The following is a 26,075-nucleotide window of genomic DNA, read 5'->3' on the forward strand; positions in this document are numbered from 1 at the left end:
CTTCTGAGTCCAATGGGTTCGTGGGGGAAAAGAGAAAGAAGAGCAACAATTGCCAGGCATAACAACCTGAAGATGACAATGTTCAAATTGGAGAGGTTCTTCTCAAAAGCGGGGAGAGCAAGGAAGGCTGAACAGCAGATGGACCCCAAAGCAGGCAACTCAAGTCCAAATGGCCAGAACACAGGCGCCACGAGCTAACCTGTGTTGTCCGGCCAGCAAAGCACCAACAGTCCAACACCAGCCGTAGGTCTCCCCCGCTGAAAACGGGCGTGAAACAGCCTCAGATAGCCACCAAACGGACCACGAACAAACCACGAACAGCCGTAACGCTCCCACTTAACTCTCTGCCCGCTGCTCCACAGCAACGCCGGGCCATCCTCCATTTCACGAGCATACGGCAATTCCGGAGGCCACTCTAGGCCGCAGCTCTATCGGCTCTGAAGATCAGCTGCTCAGAGCCCTCCAAGCCGCGGCTCCTCCCAGCTCCATATGCACCCATTTTTTTCAGTATTTCATACTTTCATTCACTTAGTATGCTTCTCCAAAAGATATGGTTCATGTGACCATGCAGCTCCAAAGCTGATCATGGTGGATATGGAATTCTGGGAGTTGAAGTCCACACATCTTAAAGTTGCCAAGATTGAGAAACACTGCTCCACTGACCCAAAGATGCTTTTTCACGAGGCAACGGGACTTACTTGTTTTTCTTTGAAGACATTTCACTTTTCATCCAAGAAACTTCTTCACCTCTGACTGGATGGTGGAGAATGGAAGGATTTATACTCCTTGAAGCCAGCTGGTCATTTGCATTATTTTAGAGAGTCACTGAGGCCACTTGGAGGTTTATCTGAGTAGTGCAAATTTGTGTGGACTTTTAAAAGACAGAGGCCACTCTTTCTAAGACAGCAAAGTCCACATTTTAGACAGAGAGGACCACTGGTTTGAAAGAGGGTCAAAGAGGCCATCTATGTCAAAATTGAACAGCCCTCTCTCAACAGAGGGGGAGGGCTACGACACCATCTATCTCCATTCTACAACATAGTCCTTTCAACAATTCCAAGAAGGCACTCCACACATTTGTGCTACTCAGGTGACCCTGATGACACAGATAAACCTCCAAGTGATATCAATGACTCTCTTAAAAGGATGCAAATGTTCAGCTGCCTGCATGGAGTATAAATTATTCTATTCCCCACCATCCAGTCAGAGCTAAAGAAGTTTCTTGGATGAGAAGCAAAATGTCTTCAAAGAAAAACAAGAAAATCCAGTTGCCTCATGAAAAAACATCTTTGGGAAAACTATGACCTGGATGACTGAGAATCGCCATAGACATATTCCTCCACTGACTTAGTAGCTGCATCAATCCTTCCATGTCCCTGCCCAATTGTACTAGCTTGATGAGTTCCTTCAATACATTGCTGTTCTTTTACAGCATGAGAAACAAAATCTGTATTTATTTAATAAAGTACAAAGCAATTTAAATGTTCTTGTAAAGATGTTAAATTGTATTTAAAAATGCATTTAGCACTTCCTGCTTAAGAAAATGATAACTGCATTAAATACTGTAAGCCTGTGTGCCTTATTTACATTCTCTTCTATCATATGGATCGCAATGAAAGAGGCAACAGTTTTAACTAGGAAGCTACACATATATTTAAAATACTGCTCTACAATCATAAATGGGGAAAGACACCTGTCCGCCACTATCAAAGGAGCAGATGTTCCTCTAGTTGAAGTCGAGAAATTCCAGTCAATATTTTAAAACTTCAGGCAGTCTAATCTTTGTTTAGAAAACATGGCCACTAAAAAGATAAAAAAAATATCAACATACTTTGATCCTACAATTGTTCATGCTTACACTGAAAATTAATTCATTGCTGTTATTTTCACGATCTGTGAAATCTGGTTGTTTAATTCCCCCTATGCTGGTTCCCATGTACTTGTATAATAACTAAGATGGAAATGTGAAACATGCCTACAAAGAAGTAAGCATCATCCAACAGTGGAGGTCTTACTTTCTCAAGGTGTGGAAGCCTAAAGGGGAAATATCTTCCAGTTTTTGCCTGCTCTTCACATTTCTGCAATTCAAAAGTATAATTCAAACCAAATCCATTCATTTGTCAATAAAGGAGAATGTTTGTAACTCAGGGTTGAAATGAGGGATCCTTGGTGCTCTCTGAGCTTGCTTGTTTTCTTGCAGATGTGTCATTACCCAAAGTAGGTAACACTGATAAATGTTACCTAGTTTGGGTAGTGAAACATCTGCAAGAAAACAAGCAAGCTCAAAGAGCACCAAGGACACTCCTCCCCCTTCACTTATTATTGGCATGAATAAGATTCTAAATAATTTTACCTCAGCTGCCCACAATCTTCTTTTGCTTTATACAGATTTGGACACTTACTAATACCCTTGGTACAGACTCTGCAGATCTCACCCATCAACTATACACAAGTGGACTTTCCCTATGCATCCACTTGACTAGGGACTTTTTTTTTGCTATTTACAAGGCACTTATTTTGGAATGCAAAAGTCATCCCTTCATCCAGTCCTTCCTTGCCTTTCCTTGTGTGAGCACTGTTTACAAAAAAAAATATTCTTCACTCCCAACTCTTTTAAGCACTGTGGACTGAATGCTATGTTTCATTTTGTTTTTAACCATTTAATTGTGTCCAATTCTTGGTGACTTTATATAGGCAAGTGCTCTCCATACTACCCTGTCAAGCACAGCTTCTCTCAATTGTTGTATGATCACCTTTGCATCAGAACTGATGTTATCAAGCCAGCATGTTGCCTCTTCTTCTTTGTCCACTAACCATTCTTACCATCATTGCTTTCTCCAATGAATTTGCAAGCCTAACATGGCCAAAGTAAATCAGATGTAGTCTTATGATTTTATCTTCCAGGGATGTGTCTGGTTTTATACAATTTAACACCTCTCTGTTAGTTACTCTAGCTGTCCATGGTATACACCAGCACTCCAGTTCAAAGGCATCAATTCTTCTTCAATGAGCCATTCTCAGTGTCCAACTCTAATAATGCTACATTTATTGCAAATATGGGTGGTTCATTTTTAAATGATATTTATAATTCAATTTTTGGAATTCAGTTACTCTGAGTTGCCTTTCACATTGTTTTTTTTATTTTTATCCTACCATTATACGTAACTCAGGGTGGTGTACAGTACTTCTTCCTATTTTTCCAACACAAAAAAAGCTGAAAGAAAGCAACTGGCCCAAAGCCACCCACCTGGTTTTCTTGCCTAAGTCAGGATTAAAATTCATGGTCTCCTGGTTTCTAGGTCAGCACCTTAACCACTATACCAAACTGAGTCTCTACATTGAAAATCATATAAAACAGATTAAATAATATTTGAAGTATAAATACAGTAGCTTTGAGCTACACGAGCCAAAGCAAAGTATCACACACACTTTAAAATGTATGTTGTAATAACTGGAGTTAATTTTGCAAAAAAGAGAGAATTATAAGGAGTACACAGGTGTACCTGTGTTTTTCTATTAAATATGTGGCCTGGTTAAGCCTCTTTTTAATAAAAGCAAATTTAGTGTAATGTATAGTTTGAGCTTAATATATCTGATTGATCTTAAGGAGACAGCCCTTTTAACCTATTTTATTTATGCATTGATATATCATTTTAATTCATGTATTGCTTATTATTTACTACATAGCTGTAGCTGTGGCATTTTGTACCTATTTCACTGGTTAATCTGCTTGTTAGCTGTATATGATGGCACTAGAGGGAAACCAGACCATCCCATCTTCCTTTGCAATTAGGAATTCCTGCTTGTCAACATGATAGATAACAGCCTGGCACCAAGTTACGTAGGAATGTTTGTTAGTGCAGGAATATTATTGTAAGATAAAAGCCTTTGAAAGGACCTTATTGTACTTATGATTTCATTATGCTTATGATTTTATTATGTTTAAGTTTGACATTAGTAGTGTTAGTTTGTAGCCATTTTATATAAATTTACTTATATGCAAGCAACCTTACAAGTGCCTCATATCAGGAAATTACTTACATAAAAAAGCAAGTGTTCATGTATATTGAAAAAGCAATGTCTCATGCCAAATATACAGGAGATTGCTCAGGAGGATTGCTTACATGAAAAAAGCAAGGTAAGATCCAGTGGTCCAAGAAATAAGAAGGAAGGAGAGGAAAATGAGTTATGGTTGGAACTTGGATGGATGTGTATGAGTCATCATCTTGGAATTTGTTTTTCTGTGCTTCCTTGCCCTTGGTACAGAGACCTGGATCTCTTTGTTCTGAAAGAGTATAAATGGTAGAAGAAATGTCTTCTGGGTGTGCCTTCGTCCCTCTAAGCAGCCACGAAGAGGGAGAAGGTTACCCAACTCTATCTTGGCCAAAATAAAGTTGTTGTCTTTACTGGAACCTCGGCTCAGGAGTTTCTTTTGGCTCTTTGAAATTTCTGAGTAGCGCAGAGAAGTCTGTGAGGTTAAGTGGAAAACCTTACAACTCCAAGAAGAGATATGTGCTCAGTTTGAAATTTCCTTCTGGGAAACCTTTTATTTTCAAATAAAAGCCTTACTCCTTTCCACCTATGTGGTGTGGTTTATCAGGCCTGGACACAGGGTGAAGTTCCTGAGCTTTCAGAATAACAGCCTCAATAAAGAGAGAGACAAAGTGGAATAACTCAGAAGTTCATGTGTATGACTTTACTGTGAGCATATATATACTGGGTGTTTTCAACATTACAGTCCTTGTAGGGGGACTATGAGGTCATCTTACAACTATAGACCCCAGTTACTGCAATAGGCACTCTTTTGGGGAAAGATTGTTCTCCCCTCAATCTGAAAGAAGGAAAACCTGTTGGTGTTACTGCTGCGGCCTCCCCATATCTGTTCTGTGTAGAGTGTAGCTGAATAGAACAGTGCATTGCAACCCTAGCAACTTTAAAATGTGTGAACTCCCCAGAATTTAAGTACTCCCACGTTGGCTGGAGAATTCTGGGAGTTGAAGTCCACAAATCTTACAGTTGCCAAGATTGAAAAATGCTGGAATAGAATCTGATTTCTTTCATATTTTTAATTTTTTTCTTGGCTGATACTTGTATCTGTAATTTAGAAAAGGACGAATAACCAAAGGAATCAGTCTCTGAGATTGTGCTGGCAGTGTTATAAAAGATGTTCTTTTCAATTCTCTTCGTCTCTGGAAGTACAGAACCTAACCCTCACTGTATTTCATTTTCTTTGTTCCTACAGGCATTTTTAATGGAAATATTATTTAATGGAAATAAGGAAAAGGCTGTTTTCCCTTTATTTGCCTTTATAAAGAAAAATAATAAATATAATATTTCCCTGGAACATTTTATTCTATGTCACATTGCTTTGAAACATTAAAAGGGCATTCAAACAAACTTCTCTACATTTGAGTGGAACAATAAAGCAAAAATATGGACTATAAGAAATTACAAGAGAGTAATTGGAAAAGGGGTGTTGGGCTATTAGTCGTCTCTTGCACTTAACATTTAAAATATATCAGTTCAACCTATTTCCACCAAAGACACAGTATCTTGGGACTAACTTTAGCACAATCCAACAAAGTAATTATTAGTGGTGGTGGAATTACTTATATAATTAAAAATACCCCCACCTTGTATTTGGTAACATGTTTTGGGCCTAGATGCCAAATCCATCAACATGGCTCTCAAATGTTCCTCATGAGAGATGTCCTGTACTGGGAAACGTTGCACTGGAGCCACGACTTTAAAGAGGTAGAAGAGAGGAACTTGTAAGTAACAAGCAAGGTACAAGAGAGATGATTTTGTCAAGGTAACATTAACAATGATTTGTTTTGATTGCCTCTCACAATGTGAAATTTCACTGTATGTGAAATCATACAACGGTTTAAATTTGAACAATGCCACGCCATTTGTTTTCATCCTTTCTTGTTCACTAGAATCTCGGCCATATAACCTCATCAAAGGTGGGCTGGCCAATTTCTGATTTTTTTTTCCTTCCATTTTTCAGTCAGGACTTTAGTTAAAAAAGAGCATTTTGCCTGGATGCTTCTAAAGTTATGGGAGATATTTTTAGAAGGGCTTTTTGTGGTACGTATCTGCTAGGTCCTATAGAGATAGTAGATTCTGGAACATCACAGCAAATGGCAGTACTTAGCGGATCTTGAAAAAACTAACTGCAGGTAGTCCTCGACTTACAACCACAACTCAGCCCAAAATTTCTGTTGCTACACAAAACATTTGTTAAGTGAATTTTGCTCCAGTTGTTAAGTGAACCACTGCAGTTGTTAACACAGCAACATGGTTGTTAAGAGAATTTGGCTTTCCCATTGACTTTGCTTGTAAAACGGCTGCAAAAGGTGATCAATCACATGACCCTTAGACACTGCAACCATCATAAATATGAGTCAGTCGCCAAGCGTCCAAATCTTAATCACATGACCGAGGAGATGCTGGAATGGTAATAAGTGTGAAAAACAGTCAGAAGTCGCTTTTTTCAGTGCCGTTTGTAATTTTGAAGTCACTAAATGAACTGTTGTAAGTCGAGGAACTATCTGTACAGTCAGACGAGGCGGGAATTCACCAGGAAACTCTAATGCTGTAAGAAGTTTTTTATTTTTTTAAAGGCAATGGCACACTGCTTGCATAAAACCAAAACACCAACATGGATGTTTGCATTTAGAGCCCAGGAGTCAAGTTTGACTCACTAGCTCAAAAACGTGATGCTTGTGGAATTTTGCCGGAATATAATCCCAGCCACAAAATTATATATTGGATTATAGTTTTTTAAAAATATATAAACTGCCTCATATTCTTTGAAGTGTACAAAATAAAACACGGTACAAAACATAATATAGTAACAATAATAAATCTGTAATCAACAGTCAAGGATAATGAGAACGGGCTTCCCTTCAAATGTGGAAGTTATACAAAGGATGAGTGACACCACTGCAGTTTGTTGAAATGTGTCAAGGTTCTCTGTCTAAGAAAATATGCCAATATGAGTTTTCAGATTTTACTTATACTAAGTAGTAAACAGCTATCTTTGTTCTAAACTAATTATTCTTGAGCTCCACATACAGTATTCTCTCAAACTATGCTTTGAACTGTAAACGTATGGCAAGATTTTCCTTTCTTATAAAACAAGCACCTACAACTATTTATAACCTTGTTCTTCACGGTCTCCAAGATATTTAGACAATTTTTAACCTGGGTTCTTTGAGACTGTTGAAAAACAAACAAGTTGATATTATACAGTTCCATATCAAACATAGTAGTTTAGACTGTAGTTCTATTACAAAGTGAATTCCAATTGAGTTCCAGGATGGAGCGGGACAGATTTGTATCTTAAGATGTTTCCTCTTCAGCATTCCCACACAGCAACTTAAAGCTGTACAGGAAGGTGGTGTAAGTACTACAAAGTTCTCTTTTGCAAAAGTGGTATTTGTTATGCTTTGCGGAGGAGGGAGAGAAATCAGACTTCAGCCCTGTCTTTTATTTATGTTCTGTAACTAAATCACTTTTTTATTTTTTAAAAAAACTGGTTCTGTTGAAAAAAGAAATCTGTTTTATATTTTGACTGTCTACATACCACTACAGATATTTCTGCGGACAGCTGTTCATTTTCTTATTGGCCTGGCAGTCACTTTATGAAAATGTTCATTGCATTTTATCTAACTGATTAATGCGTCCCAGATCAAAAAGGATGAGGTATCCCAATTTCATTGATATTAAATCAATTGGTCTAGGGAAACATTTAACCCATCTTAAACAATGTATAATTAATGCTTGGTATCAACATTTGCTCCCTTTAAGAATTTTTCATTTTGCACTAAATCAGTATTATCTACATTTTCAGAGCAATAGTCTTTTTCTATGAAAAGCAACAGAAAAAACAAACCAGGAGCATTCTGACATTGCCAGAATGCTAGATAAGGAAAGGGTTGAGCAGGGAAACTTGAAGGTTGAGGGTGAATGAAAAGGGAGGAAATGAGGGTGAGAGGAGCAATAAAAAGCAATTTAGCCAAAGGAATGTTTTTTTCTGTTTTTATCTTCTCTACTCTCATAGTTTTACATATTAGCAAGGGTCAAGACTTGAAAACCAATTAAAAATAAGCTAGCATTATAATCTTGGCCATAATAAACATAGCACACTGGCATTTTAAAGTAAGTTTAAATCATGGCTACAGGTTGGGAATAATTGCAAAAAATATATACAAAAAGATTTTTTTGGGGGAGTCAGTAACTTCTGAAGGTAAATCCATGGTTTTTTTGAGTATTTACACTAATGTTTTGAGACTGCATATGTTTTCACCCTCTTTGAAGCTGATTGACATGGGTGACTAAAAGCTCTGTTACGGTAGGAGAAGGTTCTTGAAAATCAAAGGTGCAGAACAGCCAAAGCCCTCCAAATATCAGTTCAAGAAAAAGATATTTCTTTTAGAGGTAATAGATTACTTTCTGCCTTGTGTGTGCAGTACTTTCCTAAGCTTCTGTAGATGTGCATTTTTAAAATCATGATTCATAGGGAAAGTAAGGACTTATTCTTATCATAATGTTCCCAAAGAATGCAATTTGAGAAAATATTGTTTTCTGTATAAAAATATATCCATCGTATTCTATTTGTATAGTGTGTAGGTATGCAAAAGATTTCTTTTTGCTATATTTTTCTTTTGCTTTGCCAATATGTTATACTCACGGACCTATAGAAAGGAAATTTAAAAGATAGTGGCTAAAGTATTATAGGCACTGGTCACATTACATGAGACTTCATAAACCATTTTTACAAACTGTGAATCAATGTTGGGACAGAAGATCTTTTCTGTCATTCGTCCTGTGGTTGACAGCCTTCAGTATTTATCTAGAGAGCATTTCTACCTTTGAACTCGGAAAAAAAATTGTCTTAACTTTTATTTAATCCAGGCAAAACACATACCTGTGGCTTAATATGGGCTAGAAAGTCTACAATTTACTTAGTTCATAATGAGAGAAGAAGGGCCAGGGAAGCTTATTTCATTGAGATGCTTTTATCACTAACTCAGTGTTTCTCAACCTTAGCAACTTTAAGATATGTGGACTTCAACTCCCAGAATTCCACATACCTTAAAGTTGCCAAAGTTGAGAAACACTGATCTAACCCTTCACCAGCTGGGTTAGAGAGAAATATGAACCACTATATCTTTTGTGTAGTAGAAATTTAAATAAGTAAATGACACTTTGTATTAAACCCTCCGTCTGCTTAGTCAAAAATAAGCTTTGGGAAAGTACTTTGAGGATGCTCATCTCTAAAGAGGTGAGCATATGTCCTAATTAAAGATAGCATGTAGAGCATTTGGAGAGGATTCCCCTTCTACTTAAGCTAACCATTTTACACTAGATGCACCCAAGGAAAAAATGTTTACCTGGGATGGCTACGGTTAACCTTTTTTCCTTGCTGAGACGGTGCCCATGGAAGGATTCATTCATGGAAATGGGACCCCTCAGAAGAAATGACTCTGTGGAGGTGTGACCTGGGGGGGTTCTTAATAAAGGCAGTAGATAGGTCCCTGAAGTCCTGGAATGGCTCTGATCACAAGGGGAAGGTGAGAATTGTCTTGCAGGAGATCCAAGAAAAAAATACATACGGAAACAAAGAGTTTTTACTTTAATTACTGAGCAATGACCCCTGGAATTACATCACACATCACCCACCCTCCTGAAAAATCACCCAAAATATTTTTTTTTAAATTCCATTTATATCCCGCCCTTCTCCGAAGACTCAGGGCGGCTTACAAGCTTAGCAGTAGCCTTCATTCTATGTATATGCCTGCTTATTAGGGCTTTCACACACACCCCAAGCGGCATTATTACAAAGTCAGCTTAATTGCCCCCAACAATCTGGGTCCTCATTTTACCTACCTTGGAAGGATGGAAGGCTGAGTCAACCTTGAGCCTGGTGGGAGTCGAACCTGCACTAATTGCAGGCAGCTGGTGTAACTTAAGGAGGCATTAGCCCACTGCTCCACCAAGGCTCTTTTTATTGCTAACATCTTCTATAATTGCTGCCATCCCATAATAGAATGCTATGGGGGAGGGGGGATTTTGTATAGCTGAGGGGGAAAATAGGTATTCAACTTGAGTGATCAATCAAGCCAAGTCAATACTGCGATGTCCCAGTGAATGCATTCTATACAATCTATTCTTGCTGCCACTTGCCACACTAGGATGGCATCTGCCCCTCCATTTCTTGGAGATGGTTTTTGGCTGTTGCCAGGAATCAACATAGTTCTACAGCAACATAAATTTACTACAAATCAACATCGTAAATACATTGTCATGTATGGCTTGGTGGGTCACCGGCTGTTCTTTCCTTAGAATGTAGACTTCCAGACATATTTACATGATTGTAGTTAAAAGTTACACCGAACAGAACTGTATCTACAGGGACACACTTGAAGTGGTTCTTACAGTGGTGCAGCCTTTAGCAGGATAGTCAAATATGTGTTTGTCTTAGACGTTTGTTCTTTCTTTGTGCTTTTTTGACACATACACTGAGAAGCACATGGGAATGAAAACACCTCTACCCACTGAGGGAGATATATTAGCACCAAAGTTTATTAGAATGTTCCATTTTCGGTGGATGTACTTTTTTTCAACATAGGCTCAGCCCTGCACCTGAGGTATTCAGCTCTATCTCAAACAGAGGCATTCAAGACATTCAGACTATGCTGAAATACTAAGAAGATAAGAACTAAGACCGTATCAAAAAGGACAAGAAAATACCATGGCAGATGGAATTAACAGCCCATGTTTACAGTTTGAAAAGCCATTACTTCTCTTCCCCCCATCCCCAACCTCTTCTTATAAAATATATAATGTATTTGCAATTCAGTGGATGACCTTAAATCAAGTCAGGCCATTACACTGTACTATAAATAGGACTGCATGCATACCTTTTCCTCTGAGTGCCACTGCTGACCAGTATGTTTGGTGGTTGTGGGCCCTGACTATGCAGGAGGAAAGTGTCTATGGTTGACACGGTGGCTGATGCCTCCTCACTTACTTTAGGGCTGCCAATCTTGGTTTTCCCAAGTTTGCCTTTGCTCCGCCGGGACTGCTCATGATCAAACTCTAAGTCTTCCAAGCGTTGAGTCAGGGCGAGTTTTTGCTGGATAGCCATCCGCAGCAAAGAATCTAAGGTCTTTTTCTCATCCTCTGCAGCTGCCAGTTGCCTCTGCATCTCATCCAATTGGGTGACATACTCATCACATCTGGAGGGAAAGAAGGAAAGAGGAACAGGTCAAGCTGTCCTGGTCAGCATTTTTCCCCCATACATCAAGCATGTCAAACTGCCAGCCCGCGGGCCAGATGCATCACGCCGAAACCCCGAGCACCCTATTGCCAGCAATGGGGGGAAAAGTCCCAATATGTCATTTGCGATGTCACATGATGTCACGAGTTTGACAGGCCTGGCATACATGAACCATGTGGACATCAGCACCAACACTTTCTAAGTGAGGAGAGGGGTCCTGACAGTGAGAAGAATCAACCAATAGAACAGACAGCCTTCAGATGTTGTTGGTGTTTCTTCACTTTCAAGAAGAGACTGAACTGCCATCTGTCAGAAATGATGTAAGGACTCCTGCTTGGGCAGGAGGTTGGACTAGATGACCTACAAGGTCCCTTCCAACTCTGTTATTCTATTCTATTCTATTCTATTCTATTCTATTCTATTCTATTCTATTCTATTCTATTCTATTCTATTCTATTCTATTCCTCTTCTGTTCTATTCTATAAGCCATTCCTCTGGGTTTCAGCAGCATCAAAAGTCCTTTGAGGCACTTCAGATTCAAAATAAAAAGGAGCTTCATAGAGGCTAGTTGCAAACCTGGCAACTGTCAGCAACTCTTTAAAATAACTAGACCTTTCATCAAGAGTGTTGCCCTGACTTGTTCACACCTCCACACATTCCAGAGCAGCTTTTGTTCTTTCTGGCACAGCTTTTGCCCTAATCTTACCATGGATATACTCTTATATACTCTTACTGAGTCCTTCGGGAGAAGGGCAGTATAGAAATTACGGTAAACTATTATTATTATTATTATTATCTACTCTTCTTCCAAAGCAACTGAACTAAGGATAACTTGGGTACACAAATCCATAACAGTAAGTGCTGCCTAAAGCAGAGCACTCCAGGAGACCCACTGAAATAAAATTTAGCCCTTGACTACCAATTGCCTCTTTTAACAACTGTTTGAAATTATGACAGTGTAAAAAAAAAGGCTTTCAACCTTTCATTTATGACTGTCACAGCATCCTACAGCCACATTATTGCATTGGTGTGCTTCGTAACTGGCTTGCAGGAAGCAGTTAATAAGGAAGGCAGAAGTAAAATCATAAGTCTCACTTAAGGATCTTGGTGATTAACTTAATGGTCAAAGGGACATGAGTGTAGTTATCCTAGACTCCCAAAGACTTTTTGCCTTCTATATTGAAAGTTGTAAAGTTCTGCATTCCTGTCTTTAGTGATAAACCTCTGCCTCCTCCATTTACAATTGTATACAACAAATACCTCTGCCTCCTCCATTTACAATTGTATATAACAAGACTTGTCTCCTGTAATTGCCCTTGCCTCAAGATATGGCTTCCTGTCTCCTGTAATTGTCCTTGCCTCAAGTTATGCCTTCCTGTGATAACCCTTGTCTTCTCTGTTAGCATTTGTATACGATAAGTTATGCTTTATTGCTTCCTGTGATGACCTTTGCCCTCTTCATTAGCAGTTGTATGCAATGAGCTATGTTTTCCTATGACCTTCCATATGTTAATTCCTCATGTGTGTACTTCCCCCTCCCTGGTGAAACTGCTCAATAAAAGAGTGCTGTGCAAAGCTGTTCGGGGGGCAACACCATCCACCCCGGGCACTCTGTGCTCTCTCACCTTGAACAAACTCGTGTTGGTGCCTCAGTTTGTCCTAGGATTCTGTTCCTGCGCTATCGCAGTTCCCGAGTGTGACCGTCGGAACGTCCGGCACACCGGGTCGGTGGCAAAGGGCAAATCCTTCAATGTTCAAGGTGTTCACCCTTGCGAGGGTCCCTCTAAATTCTCACCCCTGTTACGGGGCTCTAAGAGTTGAGGCCGGAACCCTGATCGGTCGCTCGACGCGACACATGAGATCATAAGTCTGTTGCTGTCACATGATGCTTCACTTAGTGACCATGGTGCTTAGCCATGGAATTGCCGATCCTGTACTCTTAACACCTTGTCATGTTTCTACCAATATGGTATTCTATATTATATATAGTGACTAATAAGCGTTTAGCCTTCTCCTCTCCCTCTGTGCCACGTATTAATATGAAAGTATTAACATTTATGAATATAGAATATACAAGACCATCTCAAAACAGAACTTAAAGGTCAAAGAATTGTTCTGATAGACATTAGCTTCTGCAATATGTCAGAAACTACCAGAATAGACAAGACACAACAAGAGGTGCTTCTCAAAACAAGACATGGGTATACAAAATGCTTAAAAAGATCTATTCTGAAATGCAATTATGAAATGAAACCTATAGGTATTTTACACTATTTCTATTTATTTTTATTTCTATTTTGAGTTATTTCTATTATTCTGTTATTTAAAAGTATTTTTCATGCTTTATTGTATTCATAAACCAGCTAGCTACTGAAAGCACTTTCCTTTCATTTGCTTTTGCTGCTACTATATTTCTTACTTTAAAAGTGACTTCCGCTGCTACATTTACATGGGCTGTTTTCAGGGTAGGAAGATGACTGTTTCTTTTTTAAAAAAATTACCTTGATGCTTGATGTAATCATCATTTACAAATTGGAACAGAAATTATCTAGATCAAAACAGTATTTTTCCAGAGAGTCACATACTGGGTTATTGTTTCAGTCACTGAGTGAAGCATCTGTAATTTTACTGATTTTTTTTTCTCTTTGCTTACCGAAATATATATTGTATATAAGCCAAGTTTTAGAAAATCACATTATGCTGCATTTAAGTGGAGTCTGACACCATTATTTATCAAGGGCTCAGACTTAATTCTACAAATGTTTTAATGGCTAATATAAGCAAGAGATTATAAAATAAAACCAATGGGAAATAAGAATGGTAGTTTTGTACATGCAACATACAGAATCAACAGATTTTGGAAAATTGTATTAAATAGTATAAGTAAAAGATTTCTTCTAGACAGGGCCTTTTTTTAGTCATAGGACACACCGGAACAGAGTTCCGGCACCTTTTTTCGACGGATTTTCCAGAGTTGGGTTCTTTTTCTATTGTTTTCCTTACTATCCTCCTTTGTTTTTGAAAATGCCCCGCTGGTGGTACGGTGCGAGCGGGGTCCCCTCCGGCGCTGTCTGCCTCCTCTAGGAGGAGCCATGAGGCACCAGAACACCAGAGCCAGAGCGAGGCTTAATTGGCTGGGTCGGACCATGTGGTGTGGAAGCCGATGGGAGACACATAAACATGGAGGCCATCTTTCAAGAGAGGGTGAGCAAGCCTTTTGCCTTCCCTTACAGAAGGTGCCAGGTTAAAAAGAGGCAAAGCGAGAGGAAAGAAAGGTGGCTGGCGTAGAAGCTTGCCGGACAGCGAAACGTTACTGTTTCAGTTCCTTGGGTAGTTCAAAGGCTGGGATGTCTACGAAAATCTCTTTTTAGTCTTTTACATTTTATATTCAAACTGCAGAGGGGAAGAATAAGAATAAAGCAATATCTTGTGATTTGGAGGTATTATTATTAATAATAATAATATACATTAATTATGTATTGGTCAGATGTAAAGGTAGACCTACAGTATAAGGTTTAATCAGATCTATTTATTAAATTGGGTTTAACTTAAAGGTAAATTAATAGTAATCTGTTCACTGACAAAGTTTCAACTTTAATTTGTTGCAAGTCACTATCCATATTAAACTCCAAATGTAAATTTTTCCAACTTGTTTGACAACTTCTTAAAAATAATTCAATCTTTTACAAGCAACCAAATTTTGTTTTATTGGGCCAATTTCATTCCACATAAAAAGCTGACATTTCCACTCATTAAACTAAAAGGGTATGCCAGTGATAAAATGTCCCAAAAGATTAATAAAATGCCTTCTTGTAATTTAAAGCCACACAGTGCATGGTAACATTAATAGTATTAACTTACCTTGAACAAAATCCTAGTTTTTTAGATACACTAAAAATTGAAGGGTTGTTTTTTTTCCAACTACAAAGATAAACCTTGTAGGGTAGGCAAGACGGGTTTTATGACCTATAAACCCTGTGAGAGTTCCGGCATCTTTTTTTTTTTTTTACAAAAAAAGCACTGCTTCTAGATGCTTAATCTACATTTTTTATTACTTCCTTTCACCAAAAGCAAATTGAAGGGACTTCTTTTATGAGCTGCCATATGGTGCTCCTAAAGCCTGTTTAAAGTTAACAATGAACCAAGAAAAGAAATAACATTTTTTTAAAAAAAATACTTAATTTGATAAAGTATCAGGTTAAAAAAAAAGTTGACATTTTAGAGGATTTTTTAAAAAGTTATCTGCTTTGTCTTCCTTCTAAACTACAAAATCCTAAAATGTAAATATTGTGGAGGATATCTTTCTTGTTTCTATGCACCTATCTGTGTGTTTACAACTTCCCCTATTCAAAGTGGGAGAGTGTTAGATTAGAATAACCATCAGCTTAATTGGTTCCCACAGGCTAAGTATTCTGCATAACAAAGTGTTCTCACACAGGGGCAGTCAGATTCCTTTGTACTCTTAACTGTCTTCCTTATCAGGGCTAAAATAATTATTGGTCAATGGTGAAATGTGTACTACACTCAACTTAAATCTCTACCACTCTTTGTAAGAGTTTGATTGGTGTTCTTCTCTCTTGATAGCTGGAGAACAGAGACTCACTGTAACTTGTTAGCTTTAATAAAATAATTCTTGGATAATTTCCAATTGCTAGTGTATTCTTAAGTGATTTTTTCCCCATTGTCGATATATCTTGAAGTCCACTTTCTTTTCTTATCAGCTTCACCAGTCCACGTTATGCTCATTTTTATCCTTTTAAATAAATAAGTGTGGCCTTGGTAAGGCCACACTTGGAATACTGCATCCAGTTTTGGTCACCATGATGTAAAAAAAGATGTTGAGACTCTTTATATGAGAACGGCTGCTGGAATTGGATACTGTATGTCTAGTTTAATGAAGAGAAGGACTGGGGTGACATGATAGCAATGTTCCAATATCTCAGGGGCGCCACAAAGAAGAGGGAGTCAAGCTATTCTCCAAAGCACCTGAAGGCAGGACAAGAAGCAACGGATGGAAACTAATCAAGGAGAGAAGCAACCTAGAATTAAGGAGAAATTTCCTGACAGAACAATTAATCAGTGCCTCCAGAAGTTGTGAATGCCCCAACATTGGAAGTTTTCAAGAAGAGATTGGACAACCGTTTGTCGGAAATGGTATAGGGCAGAGGTCCCCAACCTTTTGGGCACCAGGAACCATTTTCCATAGACCAGAGGGGGCTTGGTTTCGCTGTCTGCATCCCAGAAATGGGATTGCATGCCGTGGCCCGGTACCAGTCCATGGACTGGTGGTTGGGGATCCCTAGTATAGGGTTTCCTGCCTGCGCAGGGGTTGGACTAGAAGACCTCCAAGGTCCCTTCCAACTTTTTAAAATAATAATAATAATAATAATAATAATAATAATAATTATTATTATTATTATTATTATTATTATTATTATTATTATTATTATTATTATTATTATTATTATTATTATTATTATATTCTATTTTTTTTAAAAAAAAGAATAGGAGCGAAAGGAAGCATGCTTACTGACTTTACTGTACCTTCACAAATTAATACTATGAACAGATCAGAATCTCATGGACAAATTATTTAGGGATGCAGATATATAGAGCTAATACATAATTAGGAACTGATTGTTCTGGAGAATTTTTCTGCAGATAAAGTTAAAATCAACCCTTGCCTGAACCCCTGGAGAATAGTTGGCTGAGACAATGGCTTGAATACTGCTAGGAATATAAAACACTTGATAAAATTATGTCATAGAAAAACTGCTCCCACGGAGTGGTATTGCATACACAGAGAGCTTGTAAGTCAGCACCCCTAATTCAAGTGCCTGTTCCCTCCATTTTGTTCTCCAGGATTCTGTTGAATTGGCTGAAATGGGAACCATGTGTCCTGAGTATGGAGAAGACTAACAAAAACCACAGTTCTTAGAAGAATATGCTTGAATACTTATTGCTAGGAGAATAAAAGCTTACTGTTGAAATCATTCTAGGCCCTTCCAGTTTTATGGGAGGACCCACTTTTGTTCAGATCTGAATAAAAGTGTGACTGAGAGTGACTGGTCTTTTCCTCTTTGTCTGCACCAAGCCAAACCTAAACTCCTGCTTAATAAGCTAAACTCCTGTCTTAACAATTAGTTTCTGTACCTGGTTGCAAACATGGCTCTCAAGGATGAGAAGGTTGCTGCATCTTCTTTCAAAGCTTTTAATTCGTTGCGCAGTTTAGTCATCGTTTCTGTTACCATGCCTTTCTCATTCTCGTATTTATTTTTCAGGTTGGCCAGGGCCACTTCTGCTGTCTAAAACAAAGAGACATATCTTATGTCACCAAGCAAAGAATAAAAGCTTGCTGTTGAAATCATTCTGGATTCTTCCAGGTTTATGCATTTATTGTAAAACATATGCATTTATTTTCATCTGGTTGATACAAGTACGAGATTGAACTCAAAGGATAACTTGGAATTTTCTTCTTGGCTGAAAAGAAAGGTAAATCTATAATAACTAATCATGAAGTGCCTAAAAGAAAGAAAGAAGACTTCCTCAACTGAACAATATAGAACTGTGTTTTCCAAACTTGACAACCTTAATATGTATGGACTTCAACGCAGTGGTGGGATTCAAATATGTGAACAACTGGTTCTCTGTGTGGATGCCACTTCCGGACGTCCGTTCTGGGCCTGGGCAACAAAAAAATAGCCACCGGTTCTGCCGAACTGGTACGAACCGGCTGAATCCACCACTGCTTCAACTCCCAGAATACCTCAGCATGCTGGGTAAGGAATGCTGGGAGTTGAAACTCACACATTTTAAAGTTGTCAAGTTTGAAAAACACTGATTTAGAAGGAGACAAATGTCAAGAAAATCCCCTTCTTTTCTTCTTCATTAAGAGATTAAAAGGTTGGGAGGGAAAATAAAGTTTAGGAATTTCAAATAGAAGAACCTTTTTAGAAACATGAGATTATAGTAGAAGATTTTAAGAAAATATTTTATGTATTGGAATGGAGAATTTGAAGGATATATACTATAGTTAAAACGAAGATGATTTTAAGTTAGCCTTCTTTCCCAACACATCTGAAGTGCACCAGGCTGGAAGTCTGATTTATGGAAACCTTTATTTATATTGTAAAAATTACACCAACATTCAATACCTGATATGTGCTAATGTGCTGGGTTGAGGTATGTCCATGTAGTGGTAGCATGTATTTAGGCCTTCATAATTATGGGATTAGGACAATATTGGGTAATACAGGAAAAAGTCAGTTATATGCTTTCTGAAATGTTTTATCCCTTTTCAGTTCCACTGTTTTATACCTTAAACACAGAAGTGCATGACCCCTGGGGTCATAATGGCAATTGAGCCAGTTCCTTGTTCCTGTTCACACTCATTCATGTTCTTACCACAACTTTCCACACTACCGTTCCAGCACATATCATTGCAAAATGCACATGCCATTGCAAAACCAGTTCCTCAATTCCCATACTTTCTGGTTCCTTACTCTAAGGCAGGGTTCTTCAAACTTGGCCCTTTTATGACTTGTGGATTTCAACTCCCAGAATTCCTCAGCCAGGAACGCTAGCTGAGGAATTCTGGGAGTTGAAGTCCACAAGTCATAAAAGGGCCAAGTTTGAAGACCCCTGCTCTAAGGACATGAGGAAATATATAGATGCTACAAAAGGATAATGTTATATAGAAGGCCACAATTCAAGCTTTGCTTAAATCACTCTTAACAGGCACTTAATTATCAACTATCTCTGGTAGTTAGCAACCTCCTTTTTTATCTAGGAGATACTAAACCAGATATAAACCAGATATAAAACTGAATTTTTTTTCCAGTTAATCATAGAATAGTAGATTTGGCTGGAATATATGCTATCTTTTCAATTTTAACATCCACATTTTATTTTCATATTGGAAATTAATATAATGTTCCTGAGAAATGTCTCAACAAACATACAGGATATATTTCAAAAATCAAGTATCCATGACATATTAACAAATCAAAAAGTGTCACAATATCTTAAAATATCTAAACTATAGACCTCTAATTTCTGAAATTAATAATAATAATAATAATAATAATAATAATAATAATAATAATAATAATGATAATGATGATGATGATGATGATGATGATGATGATGATGTTGGAAGGGACCTTGGAGGTCATCTAGTCCAACCCCCTGCTCAGGCAGGAAACCCTATACCATTTCGGAAAAATGGCTGTCCAGTCTCTTCTTAAAAACTTCCAGTGTTGGAGCATTCACCGCTTCTGAAGGTGGGTTGTTCCACTGATTAATTGGTCTAACTGTCAGGAAGTTTCTCCTTAGTTCTAGGTTGCTTCTCTCCTTGACTAGTTTCCATCCATTGCTTCTTGTCCTGCCTTCAGGTGCTTTGGAGAATAGCTTGACTCCCTCTTCTTTGTGGTAGCCCCTGAGATATTGGAACACTGCTATCATGTCCCCCCTCATCCTTCTCTTCATTAAACTAGACATACCCAATTCCAGCAACCATTCCTTATATGTTTTAGCCTCCAGTCTCCTAATCATCCTTGTTGCTCTTCTCTGTACTCTTTCTAGAGTCTCAACATCTTTTTTACATCATGGTGACCAAAACTGGATGCAGTATTCCAAGTGTGGCCTTACCAAGGCATTGTAAAGTGGTATTAATACTTCACGTGATCTTGATTCTATCTCTCTGTTAATGCAGCCTAGCACTGTGTTGGCTTTTTTGGCAGCTGCAGCACACTGTTGGCTCATATTTAAGTGATTGTCCACTAGGACTCCAAGATCACTCTCACAGTTACTACTATTGAGCAAGGCACCCCCTTTACTATACCTGTAGATTTGGTTTTTCTTGCCCAAATGTAGAACCTTACTTTTTTCACCATTGAATTTCATTTTGTTAGATAGCGCCCAGTGTTCAAGTCTGTCGCCTGTTTTCTGCAGTGTTGGCTATTCCTGCCAGTTTGGTGCCATCTGCAAATTAGATGAGTTCCCCATCTATCCCCTCATCCAAATCGTTGATGAAGATGTTGAAGAGCACTGGGCCCAGAACAGAGCCCTGGGGCACCCCACTACACACTTCCCTCCATGTAGATGCGGTTCCATTGAGGACCACACGCTGAGTACTGCTGGTCAGCCAACCAGGAATCCATCTGGTGGTGTTGCTGTCTAACCCACATTTTTATGTCTTATCAAGTAGTAGGTTGTAATCTACTTTATCAAATGCCTTACTGAAGTCCAAGTAAATTATATCCACAGCATTTGTCTGGTCCACTAGAAGAATTTTGTCACTTTACTAAAGAATGTAATAAGACTTGTCTGGCATGATCTGTTTTTGACAAACCCGTGTTGGCTTTTAGTAATGACTTTGTTTGCCTCTAGGTGTTTTCTGATTCATTGTTTGATTATCTTTTCCAGAATCTTCCCAGGTATTGAGGTCAGGCTGATAGATCTTTTAAATATGAACAGTCCCATAATCAGGAACTTCGTTAAATAACATTGTAGGATGAAATGTCATATTCATATAGCATCCCTGCTACCCTCTCTATTCATGAAACTCACAGCCTCACCTGAAGCCAGAACATACAAGATACAAGATAGAAGAAGAAATAATGGTGTGAGAATCTCTTAAACGTCTTTCAGCTGATAATTAACAGCCAGATAAGTTCAGCCAGGCTGAAACTGATAAAATCATCTGTCTCACAAAGAATAGCAACCAGATGGGAAGCTCCTTCCCCCTAGAGAATGAAATATTTGAGGGAATATTAAAAAAGGCAGAATATTAAATTTCCCCCTAAAGGAGAAGAGGAGAAACATGTTCTTAAAGGCAGAAATAAAAGAAACAGCTTCAAGCAGAAGCCTGAAGTCTCTAGAAATGGAAATTTTGGGGGGCCTGTTCATAAGCAAAATGCCTTCAGCCACAGCTCCCACAGAAGGCTGGAGGTGATGGGATTAGAAAAACAGAGACTCCTAAAATCTACATTCCCCATCCAGCTCCAAGGACATGACCTCCCAGCCACAATGGGAGTCAGGCAACAATACTTAGAATACGAAAAGGGCACACTCAAACACAGGCCAAAATACATTTCACAAGGAACAAGCATCTCAAACACAAAGTCCTCCATTTTATTTTTCAGTGTCTTTTTCCCAGTTTGGAACCGGACCTGATTCTTCCAACAGAGCTTTCCTGGATATATAAACGTGTCACCCCAACTTCAGCACATAGACATACACAAAAGGGAGATAAGGACAGATTCCTCCACTGGAGTTGCACGTCCACCAGAATAAAGATTTCAGATGACACATTCACAAACCTCACAAAGGACCAATTTTCCTGTAATATTACCAGTCCCAATACCACAAATTTGTAGCTATCTCAATTGCTGAACTCTATGCTATCAAATAAAGTATAGGTAATCCTTGATTTACAACAGTTCATTTAGTGACCATTTAAAGTTACAGTGGCACTGAAAAAGTGACTTATGGCTATTTTTCACACTTATGACCATTGCAACATCCCCGTGATCACGTGATCAAAATACAGATGCTTGGCAACTGACTCATATTTATAATGGTTGCAGTGTCCCTGGGTCATGTGATCATCTTTTTGCAACTTTCTAACAAACAAAATCAATGGGGAAGCTAGATTCACTTAACAACCATGCAGTGATTCACTTAAAAACTGTAACAAGAAAAGTCGTAAAATGAGGCAAGTTTCACTTAACAAATGTTTCATTTGGCAACAGAGGTTTTGGGCTCATTTGTGGTCATAAGTGAAGGACTACCTGTACTTTCTTTTCAAGCAGCTCATCCAGTGCATTTCTTTCATGATCCAGCTTGAAACCAGATCAGAATTTTCTAACAGTATCAGAACAAGGGTAAAAATTTAATCCAAGTTGATTTGAAATGTAATTAGCAAAATGTACCTGTTTCTTGTCTTTTGGGACTTCATACAAACCTAAAAATATTCCACTGTTTAATTTCACAAAAGCTCAAAAATAAACAATTGTAAAGTCAACTGTAAAATCGCTCTTTAAGCAATTTTAAAAATCCATAAATTACATACCAAATTATAAAAAGGACATTACAGTTTCCAAATTACCTGTTTGTTGGCTTTCAACACTGCCCTGAGGGTTGCTATCTGCTCCCGTTTTGTACTCAGCAGGGACTTTAATTTCATTATTTCTTCCATCAAAGCCTCCTTGTCCTTATCAATCATAGGTGCCAGTTCACGGGCCGCTGCGCGCTGCCGGGACAGCTGCAGTGACCGGTCTACCGCTTTCTGCAAGTGCTTGATTTGGTCCCGTATTATGGCATTGAGGTTGTAAATATTCATCGGCTCTTTCCGAATGTCACTGGTGTCGGAAACCGGGGAGGAAGGAGGGGCTGTAATGACAGGAGAAATGGTGGGGGTCTTTGTTGGACTTGGCTCTTTATTGGCTTCAGTGCTCTCTTTTGAACCCTGTTCGGTTGGCACCCTGGCTTCGACAGGCAGCACCGTTGCTCTTCTGGCAAGGCGGGGAGATAGAAGTCCTCTTGGATCATCAGGCCCCTTCAAGCTCCCGCTTCTAGTAACTCGGCTTTGCCTGTAGTAGTCCAGCATAACCCTATTGGGCGTCTCATTGTTGCAGAGACAGACATGGTGATAGAGCTGAGCAAGCTCTTCACTGAAAGTCACCAGCTCATCCTGAGCGGCATTGAGGGTGTTGTGGTTCTCGTTGGCAACGCCTGTAATCCTTTGCAGCTCCTTCTCCATCTGCATCATTTTCTCGTGGCTTTCCTTCGTTGACTTTTCTAAGCCGGATACCTGCTCATCGTAGATTTGGATCTTGCTCTCATACTTGTCCTTTTCTTCAGTGTAGCTTTCAACACATTTATTATACTTCTCTTTTAAGGCTTTGATTTCGGCTTTGAGGTCTATCACCTCGGTAACAGCTACCTTGTATTTACACTCTAGGATCTCTAAGCCATTTATGTCCACTTCATAATCATGGGTTTCTTCCCCAGAATCCCGGCCTTTCTCAAAATCCACGTCTTTCAGCTCTTTGTGGCTTTGCAGTCCCCTCATTGCGTTGACATGTTCAGTGAGCCTGTGGACCCGTTCGTGCTGCTCGGTGAGGGCCCCTTTGGTGTGTTCCAGCTGGGTCTGAGATTCCTGAAGATTTGCCAGCAGAATAGCTTTCTCGCGCTCCACCTGCAATAGCCCAGAAAAAGGATATAAATATCTCCAGAAAGGAACTGGGGTACAAGGGCTCTACAATTAAAGGTGCAGTTTAACAGCGGAACCTTATACAGTGCAAGTATCCTTGACGTAATCATCATTTGAAGTTACAACGGCACTGAAAAAAGTAACCTATAATTGATCCTTGCACTCAGACTGTCACCACATTCCCATAGTCACGTGAAATTTGGGTTCTTGGCAATGAGCATGTATTTAGGAGGGTTGCAGCATTTCAAGATTATCTGGTTGCTATTTGCAATCTTTCTAGCTGGTTTCTGACAAGCAAAGTCAATGGGGGAAGCCAGCTTTGTTTAATCACCGCATGATTCACTTTAAAACCATGGCAAAGAAAGGTAGTCTGACTCACTTAACAACTGCCTTGCTTAGCAACAGCAATTCTGGTCCCAACTGTGGTTGTAAATCAAGGATTACCTGTATCTGTGCATGGATTGCTGCACAGTTCAAGAAGCATGTTCCTCCTAATTGAGTCGTATTTCCTAATCAACTGCATACAGCTAAAATAATCCAAGCTTTATCAAATGCACTATTTCAAATGCCACTCGGCAGACAAGTTGACTGTGTATAAAATATTAAGTCTATGTGAGTCTTTTAAATAAATAAATAAAACCTGAATCGCTTTTCTATCGTCTGAAAAAAATGTAAACATTTACAGTAACTTTAAGATAATAGAAATAGCTTGAGCGGTATGTCTGTTTTATTACTGCTTTGTCCTTATCATAAAGCAAGGTTTCTCAGTCTTGGCAACTTGAAGATGGGTGGACTTCAATTCAAGTTTTACCAACACTGTCATAAAGCATCTAATGTTGCAGCAACCGCTTTGCAGCTGATCAGCAACAAAGCAAATATATACTTCCTCATGAATATAGTCAGCTATTAAAATGAGACTAAGGGGTATCAAACACTGCCTATAATTTTTCTAAACCTGAAAAACTTCAATGTACAGTTTCAAATGCATATTTTAGTGCATCTAAAAAAAATCTTCTAACAATTTAACCATAAAACACACTGACTAAAATCAATCATTTTAAATGTAAATGTTTTAGCTTGCTTGATGAGTAATAACGAAACCAAACTTAATTAGTTTGCTGCAGTGTAGTCATTACTATTTCAAATCTCTTGATGCATAAAAAATAATTTATGAAAACATTTAATGGAAATATAATTAAAGCACAGCTGAAGATTGACTGGTTGGATTTATATCCTGTTGCAATCTCATAATGACAACTTAGTATGCAGCATCTGTAAAATCTGGGAAGCCAATCCTAAGAAAGGGATTGAAAATCAAACAACCAACATGATAGATGCTGTTAAAAAATCTGTGCTATATCTATCTCTAGGATCTGATGTACAATTCTGATTGTAAGATAAAACGGTGCTGGAAAAAATCTAAAAAAAAGGGCAACCAAAGTGAGTAGAGGGATTGGGCCCTTTGTGTACAAGAAAAAAAATATGATCGAGTGTTTTTAGGTTTGCAAAATGGTTATTGAAGGGCTGCATGTTCAAGGTATAGGGAATTGTACACAGTATGGAGAAAATCAATGGAAAGAATTTTTTTTTTCTTTCCCTGTACAAATACTGAGACCACAAGTCATCCAACGAAGCTGACTGGAAGAAGGAATTAACTTGAGGAATGCATTAACATAAGACATAGCAATTGCCACTAAACTGAATATCTATACAAGGCAACCTGTTATGCCAGGAACCCTGGATTCTTAGCCTGCTGTTCCCACACCAAATAGAGATCTTTTTCCAATTCACTCCATATGGAAGAAAAGGATGCTTGGGATTAATTTCACAACACTCTCAGCATCACAATTTATACATTGCTACAGAAGGAAAACATAAACTATCATTGGTTCACAGGACTGGAGGCACTGAAAATCCTTTACTTAGTAATGTAAATGATGGGGCAAAAAGTAGAAGGGCAAAAGATGGGACAAGATAAATTGTATTGTAGTGCAAAATAGACTCATAAAGTATTTCATTAGAAAGACAATCAAGTTCTTCAAAGAACATCAGAAAAACAAGACAACACTGGTCAAAAACTCTGTCAAATAGGAGGTAAATGAGCTCTTCTGTTGAAGCAGGGTCACCCATTCAGATGGAGATAGAGGGCAATATAACAATTGTCTTCTCCCAGTTAACAAAGCAAGGCCAGCAATGATCTTAGGCAGCATCAGGAAGCAATAACTTGGACATTTGTCAATTCAGTTGGGTTTACAACCTGCAAGGGACCTCCCTTGCCTTTCCCAAATGAATGGGGAGGTATTAAGCATAAAGTCATAAAGTATTAAGATGCAAATGTGACATTAATACAAATGAAATGACCCACTGTAATACATGCTCAGTGGCTTAAGCCCTCCTCATCTCACACTCGCCTGTTGCAATGTGGCCTTCATGGGGCTACTCTTGAAGAGCATTTCGGAAGCTACAACTACTGCAGAGGGAGGCAGTGCCAGCAATTCTTGGGGCCCCTTGGGTTGGGAACAACCTGCCTCTAAATTCCAGCTGCAGGAAATAAGTGTGGGAGAAGGT

General features: G+C 38.6%; 1 protein-coding gene across 7 annotated transcripts in view; it reads right to left on the reverse strand.

Annotated features, from left to right (window-relative positions):
• Positions 1-26,075, reverse strand: part of BICD1 (BICD cargo adaptor 1) — a 133,744-nt gene that overhangs the window by 27,350 nt on the left and 80,319 nt on the right. For 2 of the 7 annotated variants that reach the window (XM_081331438.1, XM_081331434.1), the window contains 4 exons: positions 22,401-23,492; positions 17,444-17,595; positions 10,932-11,249; positions 9,402-9,592 (listed from right to left, as the gene is read on the reverse strand). In XM_081331438.1, coding sequence (XP_081187564.1) covers positions 9,402-9,592; positions 10,932-11,249; positions 17,444-17,595; positions 22,401-23,492 — 1,753 coding nt within the window. Of the gene's footprint in view, positions 1-5,633; positions 5,745-9,401; positions 9,593-10,931; positions 11,250-17,443; positions 17,596-22,400; positions 23,493-26,075 lie in introns of all 7 variants that reach the window. The other 5 variants (XM_081331435.1, XM_081331433.1, XM_081331431.1 and 2 more) reach the window with 4 other exon arrangements.

This window comes from Vipera berus, assembly GCF_964194415.1.
Source record: "Vipera berus genome assembly, chromosome: 6".
NCBI classification, from domain to species: Eukaryota; Metazoa; Chordata; class Lepidosauria; order Squamata; family Viperidae; genus Vipera; species Vipera berus.